Below are 18,977 nucleotides of genomic sequence, written 5' to 3'. Positions count from 1 at the left end.
CTGGTTAGGTATGTTTTAAAGCATGACTGCTGGTTTGACCTGGTCCCTGAGCTGGACTAGAGCTATATAAGATGGTCCTGGACATTCTTAGGTCTTCATGGGAAACAAGCTTATAAATCCTACATGTTTTGTGTGATGGGTGCATTTAGGCATAGAAAATACAGTTTGCATAAAAATCATTATGTCAATGGAATGTCCCCATAGACAATGAAAACCAATGTGTATGTGTGTGTGTGTGTGTGTGTGTGTGTGTGTGTGTACCTGGTATTCATCACGTTGTGGGGACCAAATGTCCCACAAGGATAGGAATACCAGTGGATTTTGACCTTGTGGGGACATTTCTTAGGTCCCCATGAGGAAACAGGCTTATAAATCATGCACAATGAGTTTTTTTGAGGAAGTAAAAGTGTGCACAATCTCCTGTGAGGGCTAGGTTTAGGTGTAGGGTAGGTGTAGGGCGATAGAAAGTACGGTTTGTACAGTATAAAAACCATTACGCCTATGGAATGTCCCATAAAACATGTAAACCAACGTGTGTGTGTGTGTGTGTGTGTGTGTGTGTGTGTGTGTGTGTGTGTGTGTGTGTGTGTGTGTGTGTGTGTGTGTGTGTGTGTGTGTGTGTGTGTGTGTGTGTGTGTGTGTGTGGTGTCGGTAAACGTACACTTTCGCAGTCCTGCTGTCACCCTGATATCTCCTCCGTGATCCACACTATAAACACACAAACACACATAAATGTAGATAATGCTAGGGGTGGGTGATCTAAAGAGTTTGTGTTGAGAAGTGAGCTCTTAAAATATAATTGTCCTTATGTCTCTTGTGGTCTTAGAATTCTGACCAATTGATAATACCTAGAATAATAAAATTGACCATGGCTGGTAGATCCTTTTCCTATTTAGCGCCCGTCTTTGGAACAGTCTTCCTGTAGCTTTTGGAACATACAACAGCTACAGCTAAAGTGTTTTTTTATTTTCACATTCTCCTTTTAAACACCTTTAAAATGTTATATGACTTGTTGGAAACAGACAAAAATGACTGAGCTACAGCCGTTTAAAAGCCATTTGCATTAGCTCTTAAAGGCCCCGTTTACACGAAGGGAAAACGCAGATATTTCCCTGCGGTTTGGCCTCTCATTTACACGAAAACCCCGTTTTTATCACAGAAAACGATTATTTCTAAAAACTCCGGCCAAAGTGGATAAATTAGAAAACGCCGTTTTCACGTTGTAGTGTGGACTGTGAAAACGGAGGCTTTTGAAAACGATGACGCATATTTATAGTCATGTGACGCATATTGTACTAGGGCTGCACGATTTGGAGAAAAAATCTAATTGCGATTTTTCTGATCAAAATTGCGATTTGCGATTTAAAATGCGATTTACTACTATTTCATAAAAGAGCTACAGGTTTGATATGGTGGTTTTAACAGCACCAAAGAAAGACCAAGCATAATCACAAAGTATGCTACACTGTTCTACTGTTTATTTAAAACCTCTTAAACATTGTTGCCTTTTTTTAAATAAAGTTGCCAGTTATCATGACAAATTAAGAAAATAACTACAGTATCTTATATAAAATTAAATTAACAATTAAAATTATATAATAAATAGGCTATTATTAAAATCTTTTATAAATATATATTATTTTATAATAAAATATAATTAATCTTAAACTTTTAGGAATCCAAACACACTGTAAACAATTTTACATCAGTAAAACACTGATAACCTACATTAAGAGACACCGCTGCTCCCGCTCATCTTTTCCAAATGGCGTTAACGTTATTTGCTCAGTACATGCAGTAGAGACCTGCACTCCTACGGGAGTATTATAGCGGGACCCGAGGCAACCGACTGCGGCGCGGGACAAAACTTGATGGGCGAGTGCGGCTGTTCGGGACGCGGGAAAATAAAATGATTCGCGGGACCCCCGCAAAGTAGAAATATCTAAAAGCAAAATATTGTTATTCATCTATTGCACAAAAGCAGCAAGAACAACTAGTATACAACTTACAGTTATTATTAGTAAGCACAAGGATAGGCAGTCATCAGAGGTGTTTAAGTTAGAATCCACTCACTGCTCAAACATTCTTGCACAGTGCTGAATATTGCGTGCTCGCGAATTAAAACACACGAAAGTGTAGACATTGTGAAAGATTCATTGTGCATAATATTCATTGTGTTAGAGCTTTATGAGATCGCATATGAACTGAGATGTCAACTTTAGCTTTGTCTGCTTGCATTCTGCTATGGATACACACAGTAGCTCATGCTTGCTCTTCTGTTAAGAATAACAGTGGTTTGTGAATGTTGATGCTTAGTCTATATAACAAATATTTTATCAGGAGCGTTTATGCTGGGGTTTTGTGAAATTACGAGATGTTACAAAACTGTTTCATGTAAATTCAATTGATGTACTGAAAAAAAACTATATAGGTTACTTTTATGCGGGCAGGAGCGGGACAAAACATGAATGTCGAGGCGGGAACTGAACGAGATAAACATATTTCTGCGGACGCGGGACTGAAAAATCCGTCCCGTGCATGTCTCTACATGCAGTGTTAAAATGCCCCCTATTGGTTAAACTCTGCATCAAACGTAATATAAGCATGAAGACGTAATATGCACATGAAGTGACCTGTCAAAAACGACTTGTTACCACATTTGATAATCGAAATAATCGCAGCTCTTGCGATTTGAAAATCGCACCCTTTCAAATCGCGATTTCGGTTTAAAAACGATTAATCGTGCAGCCCTATATTGTACCAATAGATATCTATGTTTACACCAGTAATTGTGCCTGTGCTATTCACACACTGCTGCTAAAGAGATTTACCTTGTACACTCTTCAAATTACAGTCCTAAAATGATGACGGAAAATTTACTCACAGTTGCTGTCCTGCAAAACATGACGACAACTGCTTTTCAGATCAAATATGAATGAGCGTGATATAGACGCGTCAGTGGATGATGAGATATTTCCGTAAATTATCCCGCCAGAAGAATTGCGTGAAAACTTATTACGTCTGTATAATTTTGGAGGCTTTACGCATGCGCAGTAAGGCGAATTTGCTGTTTTCCTACGTTTCAGTGTGGATGAGAAACTTTTGGAAAACGCTTGGAAACGCTAGTGTGGACGGAGAGCGTTTTAAAATGAAAACTCCGTTTTCAAATGTATCCGGATTAATGCAAACGTAGCCAAAGTGAGAGCAGCCTAATAAAACCTGCTGCTGTCCATCATTAATGTTAATCAAACAACAAAGATAATCAGTAAATCTCTTAGTGCTCTTGACTAAGGATTAATCTGTATTTAATTTATACAATGCAACATTTAATTATTCAAATTCTGTAGGATTTCTGTTTTATTAATTCTGCTATGCATATCTGGAAAACTCTATATTTTAGGGGTTCTTAACTAAAGCAGGAGAGTTTGATCAAGGTTGGAGCTAAACTCTGCAGGTAAGTGGATCTTGAGGATCAGAGCTCCAGAGAGAACCCCAGCTTTTTTCCATTTATCACTTATTCTGTTGTAATTATTCATACTTTTGCTTGTAAATAGTTTATTTGTTCATGTTTACTAGACTTTTAGGCCCTGTACAGATACTGGCTCTGCTATACAACCCTATATTCATGTTTGACATACTTGAGTATCTGTAGTTTATAGTTTGGATCCTCCAGTTTGTGTTTGAGCAGCTGGACTCCTGATTCTCCTGGGTGATTGTAGCTCAGATCCAGCTCTCTCAGGTGTGAGGGGTTTGAACTCAGAGCTGAAGACAAATAACCACAGCCTTTCCCTGTCACCATACAGCCAGACAACCTACAGAATAGAACAAAGTGTGTTGTTGTAAAGAAGAGAGTAGAGCATGTGAAGCTCTATCAGCTCCTGTTCAGCTCCAGCCTCATGTTCCTGAAGGACAATTTTGAACTACAGCAGCCAGCTTATTGGGTGAATGCATGTAAAGTGGGCCGTTTAAGCTTGATTGTTCTCTGCCTAGGTTTCCTGACAACCTACAAGCAACTGACTCACCATGCACTTTTTACAAGTTTCTCAAAATATGCTAGTTCACTAGGGCCTTTCCTTGATTTATTTTATTGAAGTGTTTTGTTTTATTATTTTATTTTATTTATTATGTATGGATTTGTTTATGTAGATATACACATTTATCTTTTATAAAGTATTTTTAAAAGGTGCTATATAAATAAAGCTTTACTTACTCAGTGGATTTACACTTTTGGAGGATTGTAATGGTCTTTCATTAGAGACACTCTTTATTTAAAGGACAATATAGTTTTGGTTGATGCTATATAACACTGGTGATTGTGGCCACACCTCAAAGGAGTCTCCCCTCAAGGTGAAAGGTTGTAAACCCTAGAAATGAAGACCCTTTTCATTTCTAACTTATGAGGCTGCTCACAAAATGTAAACAAATATTATTGTAACAGTTCCTACAGTTGTTTACTACAGTTAACAGGGTATAAAATGCAAAGAAAATAAAACACAATGTTTTCTTTTAAGTTGATCTTTAAAGATGTATCTCACAATATCTAGATCTATAGATATAGACAAGTCTATGAGGCAAGTATACACTGAGTTTCATTTTGCAAAAGCACAATATTTTGTTGTTATTGTGAGATTACAGAAATAAAAGTAGACCCTTAACAGTTTTGAATGAAGCATTACTCTTATACGTATGACAAAAATTGAGTATATTACTACTACTATTCAGCTTTCACACTCCACACAAACATGTAAAATATTAGGGCACACTTTCTAGGTAAATGTGAGTGAGCAAGCCACCATGTTAATTTGCTACTTACACATTTCAAGTGATAAGCCATATTTGAAACTCAAACCTCAGTATCTCCAGCTGACAGTTTGGACTCGTCAGTCCATCAGAGAGCAGCTTCACACCAGAATCCTGCAGGTCATTGTTACTCAAATCCAGCTCTTTCAGAGTTTGTGCAGAGTTAGAGGATTGTAGAACTGATGACAGACATTCACAATGCTGACCAGTGAGATTACAGCCAACAAGACTAATAGGAGAACACAAATATCAGTTAAATCATCTACACATTCCGATATTATGACCAACTGATTGTAAATTATCTCTTATATGTGACCCTGTACCACAAAACCAGTCTTAAGTTGCTGGGGTATATTTGTAGCAATAGCCAAAAATACATTGTATGGGTCAAAATTATTGATTTTTCTTTTATGCCAAAAATCATTAGGAAATTATGTAAAGATCATGTTTCATGAAGATTTTTTGTAAAATTCCTACAATAAATATATCAAAATGTAATTTTTGATTAGTAATATGCATTGTTAAGAACTTAATTTGGACAACTTTAAAGGTGATTTTCTCAGTATTTAGATTTTTTTGCACCCTCAGATTCCAGATTTTCAAATAGATGTATCTCGGTCAAATATTGTCCTATCCTAACAAACCATACATCAATAGAAAGCTTATTTATTGATCTTTCATATGATGTATACATCTCAGTTTTGTAAAATTTAACCTTATGACTGGTTTTGTGGTCCAGGGTCACATATGTTCTTAAATACCTCAGTATCTGCAGCTGACAGTTTGGACTCTTCAGTCCATCAGAGAGCAGCTTCACTCCTGAATCCAGCAGGTCATTGTTACTCAGATCCAGCTCTCTCAGGACAGAGTTTGACGACTGAATAGCTGACGACAAGCTCTCACAACACTGAGCAGAGAGATTACAGCCAGCAAGACTGAAAGAGAGCAAAAAACACAGATCACTCAAGCACACAAACATCATGAGCAGCTGACTGTAAATCATCCCTTGTATGTTCTTAAATACCTCAGTATCTCCAGCTGACAATTTGGACTCATTAGTCCATCAGAGAGCTGTTTCACCCCTGAAGCCTGTAGGTCATTGTTACTCAGGTTCAGCTCTCTCAGGACACAGTTTGAGGATTGAAGAGCTGATGACACAATTTCACAATGCTGAGCAGTGAGATTACAGCCAGAAATACTGAAAGAGAACAGAACGTACACAACAAGTCAGATCATCTACAGACACACATCAACATTATGACCAACTGAACACTGAATTTTCAACTGAATGATCTCTTAAACTCTCTACAACCCTGACCAATGAGATGACAGGCAAAAACACTAAAAGATATGAAAACACAAAACCAATCAAATAATGAAAAATAACATTAAAGTTGCCAGTTGTCTGTCCTATGGAGCCTGAAACATTTTTAATAAGTGACACAATGTGCCTAATTTCCATATTTGAAATTTAGGCTTTGCATTTCACCCATCCAAGTGCACTCACACAGCAGTGAGTAGTGAATAAACACACAGAGCAGTGGGCAACCTTTTTTGCTTCGGCGCCCAGGGATCGGATGGCGGTTCTGATCCTCAACCTTAAAGACTTTACCTCAGTTATGGTATTGGAGTGGAAGAGAGCACTGTACATTCATCTACAATCCCTGTCAGTACTGAGACTCGAACCCGCAACCATTGGGTTACAAGTCCGGCCCTCTAATTAAAAGGCCACGACTGCCCTAATAAGATAAAATGAGCATGAGGAGATAATTGTGTCTTTTTCACAAAGCTTGCATAATTAGGGGAAACTCTTAATAACACCTGCTTTAACTTAATAAGAAACCAGCAGCTGTGGGGTGACAAGGAGAGAGATGCAATCACATAAGAATCACAACAGCAGACATTTACAGAGTCAGAGTAAGACTGAAAATAATCATGATCTGCAAATATATGTCTGTTTTTGAGCTAAAACTTTTACTAACATTATAAAAGAACCTTAAGGACCATATTCATTTAATGGAAAGGTATGCCATGACTCCTTTAAGACTCTGAGCTTGATATTTAGGATAAAATCTCTAATTTTGGAAATGGTTAATATCAAAAGTGCTAGATTCATTATTAAATATGATTCTCCAGCTGTTAATAATTAAAACACTCACAGAGCTTTTCTGCAGTTGATCACAGCTGGTAACAGTCTTGTTCTACCCTCAACTGATGTGGTGTATTTCTTGAAGTCCAACTCATCCAGCACCTCCTCTGACATCTTTAGTATGTAGGTGATTGTTGAGCAGCGAGCAGGAGAGAGTTTCTCTGAGTGTTTGTCTGATTTCACAAACTCCTGAATCTCTCTTGACAGAGTCTGATCTTTCACTTCCAGCAGACAGAGGAACAGATTGATGGATTGACCAGCGGAGGGATTATAAAAATTATCATTAAATTTGATTTTCTTTTTAATGTATTGTGTGATTTCTCTAATGGTCTCGGAGCTGTTCTCTGTGTGTGTCAGTAGATCCTGTAAGAGTCTCTGATTGGACTCCAGTGAGACACCCAGCAGGAACCGCAGGAACAGATCCAGCTGTCCATTCTCTTTCTGGAGTGTTTTAATTACTGCTGATCTCAGTAGATCATGCAACGTGTCGGACTCATGGTTATCATTTCTATATTTATGGTCATGTTTATTTGTTGCATCTGGAAACTGTAGTCCAAACAGAGGGTCTTCATAAATTCTGTAAATTCTTAAATCACGCAGAAAAAATTGCAGTGGTTCCATGCTCTTTGTTAAATAGCAGTAAATTACATAGAAAGCAGTGAGGAACTCCTGAATGCTCAGATGCACGAAGCTGTATACTTTTTTCTGATGAATCACAGATTCCTCCTTAAAGATCTCAGTGCAAATCCCAGAATACACTGAGGCATCAGTGACGTCTATGCCGCTCTCAATCAGGTCCTCCTCATAGAACATCACATTGCCCTTCATCAGCTGTTTGAAAGCCACTTCAGCAAGTTTCACAATCACTTCTCTGTTGGACTGCAGGAGTTTCTCTGGATCTCTCTCTTCATACTTCTGGTTCCTCATGTTGATCTGAATCAGCAGGAAGTGGATGTACATTTCAGTCAGAGTTTGAGGGATTTCTGCACTCAGATCTTCTTCCAGGATCTTCTGAAGCACAGTGGATGAGATCCAGCAGAAGACGGGGATGTGGCACATGATGTGGAGGCTTCTTGCTCTTCTGATGTGTGAGATGATTCTGCTGGCTTGATGCTGGTCACTGATTCTCTTCCTGAAATATTCCTCCTTCTGAGGCTCATTGAATCCCTGAATTTCTGTCATACGGTTGATGTATTCGGAGGGGATCTGATTGGCTGCTGCTGGTCTGGAGGTGATCCAGATGAGAGCAGAGGGAAGCAGTTCTCCTTTCATGAGGTTTGACATCAACACACCCACTGATGAAGTCTCAGTCACATCACAAACTTTCTGATCATCTGAAAACATCAGTGTGATTCTGCTTTCATCCAGACCATCAAAGATGAACACAACTTTACACTCCTCATAAATCTTTGAGTCCAGATCTTGAAGTTCGGGATGAAAGAAAAGCAGTAGTGTGTGAAGACTGTACTGATGATCTCGGATCAAGTTCAGCTCTCGAAATGGAAGCACAAACATGAAATCTACATCCTGATTGGCTTTTCCCTCGGCCCAGTCCAGAATGAACTTCTGCACAGAGACGGTTTTTCCGATTCCAGCGATGCCTTTAGTAAGAACAGTTTTGATTTGGTCTTTCTCCTCATATCCTGGTTCAGATGAGGCTGTAAAGATGTCATTGCAGTAGATTGGAGTGCATTCTGAGTCTTGTGTTCTGACTGTTTTCTCTATCTGTACAAACTCATGTTCTTCATTCACTCCTTCACTCTCTCCCTCTATGATGTAGAGCTGTGTGTAGATCCTGTTCAAGAGGGTTTCATTCTCTTGGAGTTTTGTTCCATCAAATAATCTCTCATACTTGATCTTCATGCTGGTTTTGAGCTGATATTTGACTCTCTGTAATATATAATTTACTGGATCCTGGTCTCCATTCTGAACATCTCTGCATTCAACAACAAAAGTCCACAAATTTAAGATGATGAAAATAACATACATTAGGGCTGGACAATTAATCGGAACTGAAATTCAGCAGCTCTTACCAGTGTTATTTTCCCATGTTGATTATTTTGTTTGTTTTTTAATCCTGTTAATACTTTCTCCTTAAAAACATCCTACCCTGTATTTGGCATTAGGCTGACATGTATGACTGCTGTGCTTGTGTCTTTTGTAGCATCTTGCATGTGAGCACCGTGTCTAGATGCCATGTCAAGTTAAAATAATTGAAACTTTTACTTGCAGCACCACTCATCAATGTCAGTTCCAAAACAGTAAGGTAATCATAAGACCCTGGAGGCGGGGCAAGCGCTGCAAGCTTTTGTTCACAGTGAAGTTGTTCAGCAACCGTTGTATTTGATGGCAACATGGCGAAGGAGGCAATCTGCTCTTTACTTTTAAAAAAAATCGTAGTTTTTAGAAACAAAGACAAACTGTGTAAATGGCCACTAAGAACCTAGAGTAAATACATGTGAATACTAGTCTTGTCAAATGTAACAATGTCTGTACCTATTTGGAGATCTCCAAATTGAGCGCTGTTGAGCAGATTCTTAAACACCTCTTGTAACCTATTGTGTTCACATGCTCAACAGATATCTCTGTGATTGGCTAGAATGATTATTGCTTGCACAGATACACACAGGAGCATCTGAAAGCTACGTCTATGCGAAGATCCATCAGCGGATCACTAATATATCTGCTCATAGATGGATCCTTTGATAGACACAGCCTTTAAATGCTCCCATGTGTATCTGTGTAAGCGATGATCATTGTAGCTAATCACAGACATATCCGTTGAACACAATGGGCAACCGGCATTTCAGGATGCGCTCAACAGCATTCAAAATGCTAGCAGAAAATGCTGATATATTCACATTTTTTAAATTTCAGTACCGAGTAGGTACTTTTGACCACACTATAGCCTCCCTCATGCTTTTACCTTTGTTTGTTATCTTTTTTATTCATTCATTTCAGTTTATGCTTTAAAATTGAAAGCAATCACCTTTTTTTGGTTTGGAATGTAATGTTTGTATTTTAATTTGTTTGTTTTGCACATTAATGTCTATCATATATATAATACAGTATTTGTTTTCATGGGCTGTATATCGCACTTTGTTTGGTGGACAACACTGCACAGGATGTAAAACAAAAAATTTTAAATGGTGGAGTAAAATTTAATTTTACTGAAAAATACATCTTAAGAATTCAAATTCATTTTGTTTTTTGAATTATTTATCTGGTTCATTGAAAAAAATAAATTAATTAATTAATTCACCACCAAACTAATCATTAATTCACTCGTGTTCATCCTCACCTGGGGTCAGAGGTCACTGCTTTGTCACTAAAGTCTGAAGAAAAAGGCAATGATCTGTCACTCTTCATAGACACACAGCTGGGTCCTGGAGATGAAGATCTCTGACTGCAGATACTGAGAAAACACAGAAATAATGATGCCTGCTGTTTCATTTATTATGAATCAATCTGTTGACACTTATACTGCATTATATCTCACCTAGGGTCAGAGGTCACTGCTTTATCACTGAATTTCGGAGGAAGAGGCATTGATCTGTCACTCTTTAGAGACACACAGCTGGGTTTAGGAGATTTAGACCTTTGTCTCTTTCTCCTCCTGGAGATTTTGATGAACATACATAATTCTTCCTTTAGTTGTGCCTGCTATTAAATTCATATAAATGTTTTTAAGATGGATTCACTACTTTTTCATCTAAACTTATTGTATTTCACCTGGGGTCAGGGGTCACTGGTCCATTACTAAATTTAGGAGGAAGAGGCATGGATCTGTCACTCTTCATAGACACACAGCTGGGTTCTGCAGGAGAAGATCTATGACTGCAGAAACTGAGAAAACAGACAGTGTTGGGGAAAGTTACTATTAAAAGTAATGCATTACAATATTGCATTACTCCCTAAAGTAGTAACTAATTGTGCTATTTAGTTACATTTTACAAAAAGTAATGTGTTTTGTTACTTTTGCATTACTTTTTCTTAACTGGGCTGGGTTTGCTTGTTTGTTTTTAACATAAAACAGTCCTATGTTTGGCAAATGTAAAAGCCTTTTTACACCAAAAGTGAAATGAACAAATCTCAGGCTGAAAAAAATTTAATAATGAAGGATTTAAATGTTAACAATTAATTATTGCAGATTTGCATCATATTCTAAGTTTAGATTTCATTGTTTTTATTCATTTTGCAGAATACTGAATCTGTTTTGCACAAGTAAATAGAGTAAATAAAGTCTAGAACTACAGTAAACATTGTATTTACATGCATTTACTCCCGATTTCTCTCAACATGGGGACAGGAGAGCTGTCAGTCAGTAAATGGGAAAATAAAAGTAACTGGTGTTACTTATTTGAAAAAGTAACTCAGATATTTCCTAGTAAATTAAAAAGTAATGCGTTACTTTACTAATTACTTGAAAAAAGCAATCCTATTACTTAACTCACATTACTTGTAATGCGTTACCCCCAACACTGAACATTTATTATGAATCAATCTGTTAAGACTTACAATGCATTATATCTCACCTGGGGTCAGAGGTCACTGCTTCATTACTGAATTTAGGAGGAAGAGGCATTGATCTGTCACTCTTCAGAGACACACAGCTGGGTTCAGGAGATGAAGATCTCTGACTGCTCTCTCTGTTCTCCATAATGACAAACTGACTTCAGACCTGCAAATGGAAACACAGAACAGAACAAAAACAATTTATACTACACACACAATGACAATCAAGAGAATGTGGAGCTTCAGACTCGGTATCTGCAGCAGTTTGTGGAGGATCCTTTTCGTATGATGTCCATAAAGTGATGGTATACTGTAGTGAAGAAGATCTGAAAAGTGATCCTTATGGTCAGTATCTGAGCTCACTGATGATCTTGTGTCTTACTGAACAGATTTCACTTCAGCAGCAAGAGAAAAGCATGAATGTTCAGAGGATTGATGCGTTTCTGCTGTAATGTGACGTCACTCACAGACTCTCTGTGACAGCAGCACATATCAACTAACTGATCATGACATCTGATGATGATTATTTTCAGAACTGATTTTTAGTTATTGAATAAAAGCACTAGTGAATAAACCTTCTGTAAGTTTAGACATGCCGCCTGTTACATTTTTCAAATGCTTATTAGTCGTTCTTCCTCCACAATGATTTTTAATGCAGGGTAAAATCAGGTAAAGAGGGCCACTTTTTGTAAAATGTGTAATTTATGTTTTTCTTCTATTTTCTTTATTGCTTTGATTAACTTAACTGTTAACAGATAAATTTATTTTCAGGTAAAGTGGGCCATCCCTTATTTATCAAGTATTACTCGGCATCCTAAATAAAAACACATGATTTATTAACTCATATGATCAGACAAACATATTTAACAAACACAAAAATATATAAACTACAGGTTATGAGTAAAATAAATCATGTGTAAATCCACATCTCAAAAAAGAACATGTGAAAGAACATGTGTTGACATTAAATTTGATGAAATCTGAATATTCAGAAAACAGAATACTGGTAAAATTAAACTCTACAACAACAAGTTGATTATAGGAGTGATATTTAAAAAAGGTACCCATATGTAAAAAAAGTTTTTGTTACATGTTGTGTGATGTTTCATGTCTTTTACCTTGGTTTTGCACTTTTCATGATTTGGTTTCTCCCTCTGTCTTCCCCCGTCTGTTTGTAATCATTTGGTTTAGTCCTTGTTCATTCATTATCTGTATCACCTGTGTCTCTTGATTAGTTTGCTTTATAAGTCTGTCTTTGAGTTCAGTCTATTGTCGGTCATTTACTATGTTTACCTTGTGTGTGGATGTCTCTTGTTCGTTTCAAGAAGTTAATTAAAGTCATTATTGTTGGAATCCTGCTTCCCGTCTCGTCAAACCAGCACATCACGTAACAGAATGACCGACCCAAAGATGACGGCTGGGGGACGGCTGTGGAGTTTGCGGCAGAGCGGTCGAGAGTTGGAACGGTATGTTGCAGATTTCATTGAGCTTTACCATCTGGTGAGCTGGCCCGATACTACTCTCGGTATTGTGTTTCTGTCGGGGCTGGACACTGACACTATTCAATGTGATATCCCTGATCACGATTTCCCGTTTGTCGAATTGGTTAATTTCATTCTTTATTTAAACTGCTCTAATTTCGAGGTAGGAAAAATAGAGAATACAAGTCAGACGTCTTGTCCAGTCCCCTCAGAAACACGCCACATTGTGCCAGCTCACCCGAAGCCAAGAACTGCGACATACCGGTCCAACCTCTCAGACCGCCTGTTCGGCCCTATACGTCCTGAAATCTTCCAAAGCTCCATAGTCGCCCTCAGCCCAGTACCGACGGCTGAAAAGCCTGAGTCTGCACGCAAGAAGGCTGCTACGCCAGTGCCAGCATGCAAGATGGCCGCCGCTCATGATTTCCCGGCCGAGATGGCCGAATTTCCTGATTTCCCGGCCGAGATGGCCGAATTTCCTGATTTCCCGGCTGAGATGGCCGAATTTCCGGATTTCCTGTCCGAAGAGGCCACAATTCCTGATTTCCCGGCCGAGATGGTCGAATTTCCTGATTTCCCGGCCGAGATGGCCGAATTTCCTGATTTCCCGGCTGAGATGGTCGAATTCCCTGATTTCCTGTCCGAAGAAGCCACTGTCCCTGAGTCTCCAGCCGAGAAGGATATTATGAACATTATGGACTTAGCGCTCCCTCTGGAGTTCGTCGCACCCATCCTCTCACCAGAGTTTCCAGAGCCTCCGCTGGTTACGCCCAGCCTTCCAGAGCCTCCGCTGGTTACGCCCAGCCTTCCTGAGCCTCCGATGGTCCAGCCCAGCCTTCCAGAGCCTCCGCTGGTCCAGTCCAGCCTTCCAGAGCCTTCGCTGGTTACGCCCAGCCTTCCTGAGCCTCCGCTGGTTACGTCCAGTCTTCCAGAGCCTCCGCTGGTCCAGTCCAGCCTTCCAGAGCCTCTGCTGGCCCAGTCCAGCCTGCCAGAGTGTCCTCCAGTGACGGGTCTTCCAGAGCTCCCGCCAGAGCCGACTCTTCCAGAGCTTCCTCTAGAACCCCCGTATGAACCAGCAAATTTTCCCAAGAAAATTTTGGGGGGGGGCTACAGACCCTTAGCCTACGTGGCCTGGCCGAAGGTTGAGGCCAAGGCCACGAGGGCTGTCCTGCCATGGCCGCTTGAACTGTCTACACGGCCATGGTTTCCTGACCCACCATGGCTGCCTGAACTATCTACATGGCCATGGTCTCCTGACCCACCATGGCCACTCGAACTGTCTGTCCGGCCATGGCCTCCTGACCCACCATGGCCACCTGAACTGCCTGTCCGGCCATGGCCTCCGGACCCACCATGGCCATCCGAACTGTCTGTCCGGCCATGGCCTCCTGACCCACCATGGCCACCTGAACTGCCTGTCCGGCCATGGCCTCCGGACCCACCATGGCCATCCGAACTGTCTGTCCGGCCATGGCCTCCTGACCCACCATGGCCACCTGAACTGCCTGTCCGGCCATGGCCTCCTGACCCACCATGGCCACCTGAACTGCCTGTCCGGCCATGGCCTCCTGACCCACCATGGCCACCTGAACTGCCTGTCCGGCCATGGCCTCCTGACCCACCATGGCCACCTGAACTGCCTGTCCGGCCATGGCCTCCTGACCCACCATGGCCACCTGAACTGCCTGTCCGGCCATGGCCTCCGGACCCACCTTGGCCATATGAACTACCTGTCTGGCCATGGACTCCTGATCTCCCCGATCCGCCCTGGAGGCCTTCCCAACCCAGTAAGGTCCTGTCCCGTAACGGCCTCCAGGGCGCCCGCCCTCCCTCCCCGGTGTTTCCGTCACGGCGCGAGACTCGCCTACCGGGAGGGGGGGTTAATGTTACATGTTGTGTGATGTTTCATGTCTTTTACCTTGGTTTTGCACTTTTCATGATTTGGTTTCTCCCTCTGTCTTCCCCCGTCTGTTTGTAATCATTTGGTTTAGTCCTTGTTCATTCATTATCTGTATCACCTGTGTCTCTTGATTAGTTTGCTTTATAAGTCTGTCTTTGAGTTCAGTCTATTGTCGGTCATTTACTATGTTTACCTTGTGTGTGGATGTCTCTTGTTCGTTTCAAGAAGTTAATTAAAGTCATTATTGTTGGAATCCTGCTTCCCGTCTCGTCAAACCAGCACATCACGTAACAGTTTTCTGTCACTTTAAACTAACTGTTTCCATATTTTAAAGCTTTATATTGTACATCTATATTTTTCTCCCCTCATCCTATCGTTACTCCACAGACTGAACTTTCTATTCTCTCTTTCCTTTCTTTCATCTCTGACTTGAATTCCTGACTGCAGTCTCATTTCTGTTTTCTAAAAAGTAAATTCAAAAAGTAAATTCATGTCAAATATAAAATAACTAGTGAATGTCGATTTATTTAATTTTATAGAATTACTTAAGGTTAAAGGTCGGCTCAGTTTACCTTACAAAAATACACGCGCACACACACACACACACACACAAAATATTTCCAAGTAATACAGTTAAATATAGCCATTTTATTTCTTTTTTAAACACATTTTTGTGTATTTATTTAATTAGCATTTTCACAATAAAGGTGGAAACCAGTCTTTTTCATAGGAGTGCATGGTGTTTTTGTAGCCATCTATCCAAAAATAAATTTGTCTGTAACAATGAAACATCACTAAATCTGTGAGTCGACGTCTTAGAAGCACAGTAGCACTAGCTATATCTCAAATGTTCACATTTCCATCTTCTATATTCCAGATTGTAAAGATACCGTGAATTAATAAAACAAAAATCGTGAAGATGATTGCCCTTTTTTCAGGAGTCACAACTCGCTAAAATTGCCTTTAAAGTTTAAAGATCAAGCTTAACATAATAGAGACGCAAAAACATTGTACAATAATATGGCATTGGCAAGATACCAGAAGCCGACAAAAAACTTACCCTAAGAATAACACTCCCTAAAACTTCCGTGCTTTCGGTTTAGACACAGGTGTATCCGCATGCTCATATTTCATCAACAAACCCCCGCCTATCTCTCTTCTATCTTTCGGTTTCTGGCGAGTTTAATTCCGTCGTTAAGGATGTTTAGCGCCACCTATCTACTATAATAACTTCCTCAATCTCTAAACCTTGCTTCCATCTATTGTTCTTCATTTCTATTAATTCCTTTCTACTTCCTTCCATTTTAAGCTTTTATTTCTTTAATTATTTCTGAAAAAAAGCTGTCATTAATTTACACTCCACATCTTTCAAAATAGGCTACATTCCATTTATCTGTATTTGTTTTTTTCACGAGAAGTAGATTGGCCTATAGTAAATGTGATATCTGTATCTGAAGGGATTCAGTTTAATTGATTTATGAATATTCTTGGTATTAAACTGCACACGATCTGTCACTTTTTGTGCCAAGCTCTATATACAGTACATACATTACACTTTAATATTTATTGTAGTGTTTCGACCAGCAGGTGTCGGCAGTGTGTCATATTTGGAGCGAATCAAAAGAGTCAAACCCTTCATTAAATAAAGAAAATGAAATACCATGAAATAAACAAAGGAAGAAGCACTTACAATACCAAAGAAGAAAAATAATACAGTCAGACGATCGGCTTTTTCCGATTCCAGCGATGCCTTTAGTAAGAACAGTCTTGATTTGGTTTTTCTCCTCACATCCTGGTTCAGGTGAGACTTTAAAGATATCATTGCAGTAGATCGGAGTGTATTCTGAGTCTTCGGTTTTGACTGTTTTGTCTATCTGTACAAACTCATGTTCTTCATTCACTCCTTCTCTCTCTCCCTCTATGATGTAGAGCTGTGTGTAGATCCTGTTCAAGAGGGTTTCATTCTCTTGGAGTTTTGTTCCATCAAATAATCTCTCATACTTGTTCTTCAAGCTGCTTTTGAGCTGGTCTTTAAGTCTCTGTAATTTATAATTAACTGGTTGAGAAGAATCTTGGTCTCCATTCTGTCCATCTCTATATACAAATTAAAAGTGCACAAATTTAAGATGATGCATTTTGTTTTGTGGATAACATTGCACAGGACATGGAACTTTTTTTTACAAAATGGTGGATTAAAATAAAATTTTACAGAAAAATACATCTTTAAGAATTCAAATTCCCAGCTGGGTCCTGGAGATGAAGATCTCTGACTGCAGATACTGAGAAAACATAAATAATTCTCCCTTGATGCCTGCTGTTTCATTTATTATGAATCAATCTATTGACACTTATACAGCATTGTATCTCACCTAGGGTCAGAGGCCACAGATCTGTCACTCTTTAGAAACACACAGCTGGGTTTAGGAGATTTAGACCTTTTTCTCTTTCTCCTCCTGGAGGTTCTGATGAACATAAATAATTCTTCCTTTAGTTCTGTCTGCTATTGAACAATTCAGTATAAAACAGTCTGTTTCTCACTGGCAGTGTTTCTAGTGCACAACCGAGCCACTGCTGATTCCATCATCCTCTGATCACTGTAATGTCATGTGCTTTTGTTTTTGACATGCAGAAAATAATACACTTTAAATTGTTTAAACATGCTTGGATCTTGAGTGTTTAATTTCTTTGTTTTACAGTGAAAGCCATATGGTGACAGTGTAACAAACTTCACAAATGTTTCTAAGATGGATTTCACCTGGGGTGTCAGGGGTCACTGGTCCATTACTAAATTTAGGAGGAAGAGGCATGGATCTGTCACTCTTGATAGACACACAGCTGGGTTCTGGAGGAGAAGATCTCTGACAGATACTGAGAAAACATAGATATAATTAGTTTACTCTGCGTCAAAGTTCGCCACAGAGGGATTGTGTGAGGGACTCGCCCTCCAGCTGATGAAGTTTAACGTCAAGTGAGTCTTGGCATTTGCCATTGAACACACACTCCTGCATGTCCTCTTCCTCTCATGTGATTTTCAGTAAGAATAGTCATGTGAATTTTGTAGGATTTTGATGGTTTTTGACTCTTTTCATCAGTGATTAAACAGTATGAGCACTAGAAGAATCACAGACGTTGTGTGACAGTTCTCTCTGGTGGTCTGGATGGATAGTTTCAAACCCATTAAAGACCACATATCACGAACTAAAGGAAGTTCTAGAGCTGTGCTTCTCAACCAAGGGCCTCCAGATAATTTAAAACCATTTAATATGAGAAAAAACAAGCATTGTGGTTCTAGATCTGTGCTGATGGCTCTCACTGCAGTCTGACGTATTTCCCATCTCTATGTGTCTGTCAGTGTGTCGATGATCGAGCCCGGGCCTGTAAACACTGAGTTTGAGATGAAGCTGATGACAGAAGTCTCTAAAAAAAGAGTACGTCGGTACTGATCCAGAGACACTCAATCACTTCAGGACCTGCTACCTGCCCACACAAGTCAACCTCTTTCAAGGCCTGGGACAAACACCTGAAGACATCGCCAAGGTCAGAACACACATGAATTCATAGCTGTTCACAATAAGTCGATGATCGGATATGAATTTAGCTAAAGAGGGTTGAAACTCACTTGCTGTCTGTGTGTCTCTGAAGGTCACTAAGAAGGTGATTGAGTCGCCGCGGCCTCCGTTCCGTAACCTGACGAATCCTCTGTATACTCCGATCGTGGCACTGAAGTACGCGGATGAGACGCGCAGCCTGTCTGTTTACACCTTCTATCACATGCTGTATAACCTGGGAGGAGTCATGCATGTTAGCGTGAGAATCATGAAGTTCCTAAGCTTCGAATGGTTACGGAGACGAGCCATATCACCAACCTAACACACACACACACACACACACACACACACACACACACACACATACACATACACATACACATACACACACTCTCTTTGTTTCTCAACTCATGCATAGTACAAACAAAAATCTTTATTTTTGTTTTGGAAAATATTTAATTCTAAATGCACAAACATTCTGATACATAAATACTGATTCTCTTTGGATCTCAAACCTTTTAGAATAAGAGTCTCATAAGATGTCAAAATACTAGTTTCTTATTGTATATAAAGCACTATAATAA

At 39.6% G+C, this 18,977-nt stretch overlaps 1 protein-coding gene and 1 pseudogene across 1 annotated transcript; one reads left to right on the top strand and one right to left on the bottom strand.

The window, feature by feature from the left end:
* Nucleotides 1-3,603: 3,603 nt before the first annotated feature.
* On the bottom strand, nt 3,604-8,871 carry LOC141336103 (NACHT, LRR and PYD domains-containing protein 3-like). The gene is made up of 6 exons (XM_073841615.1): nt 7,548-8,871; nt 6,960-7,457; nt 5,825-5,998; nt 5,562-5,792; nt 4,850-5,029; nt 3,604-3,812 (listed from the first exon to the last, which is right to left on the bottom strand). Exons 1-6 carry the CDS (start codon nt 8,810-8,812, stop codon nt 3,608-3,610), a joined length of 2,553 nt encoding a protein of 850 aa, XP_073697716.1. The 5' UTR covers nt 8,813-8,871; the 3' UTR covers nt 3,604-3,607.
* A 4,003-nt stretch (nt 8,872-12,874) lies between these two features.
* LOC141336279 (uncharacterized) lies at nt 12,875-18,905 on the top strand (annotated as a pseudogene).
* Nucleotides 18,906-18,977: the final 72 nt, after the last annotated feature.

The sequence above is a fragment of the Garra rufa genome, chromosome 6, assembly GCF_049309525.1.
Source record: "Garra rufa chromosome 6, GarRuf1.0, whole genome shotgun sequence".
NCBI lineage: Eukaryota > Metazoa > Chordata > Actinopteri > Cypriniformes > Cyprinidae > Garra > Garra rufa.
The sequence above is the reverse complement of the archived record's forward strand: the minus strand, read 5'-3'. Positions and strand labels throughout refer to the sequence as shown.

Bases quoted from the DNA above. Each gene is read 5' to 3' on its own strand.
- LOC141336103 (XM_073841615.1), bottom strand. From the start codon at position 8,812: ATGAAGATCAAGTATGAGAGATTATTTGATGGAACAAAACTCCAAGAG. The intron at 5,999-6,959 runs GTGAGTGTTTTA...GTTCTCTTTCAG, and splicing joins ATCAACTGCAGAAAAGCTCT to TATTTCTGGCTGTAATCTCA. The intron at 5,030-5,561 runs GTATTTAAGAAC...TTCTCCTATTAG, and splicing joins TGTCAGCTGCAGATACTGAG to TCTTGTTGGCTGTAATCTCA.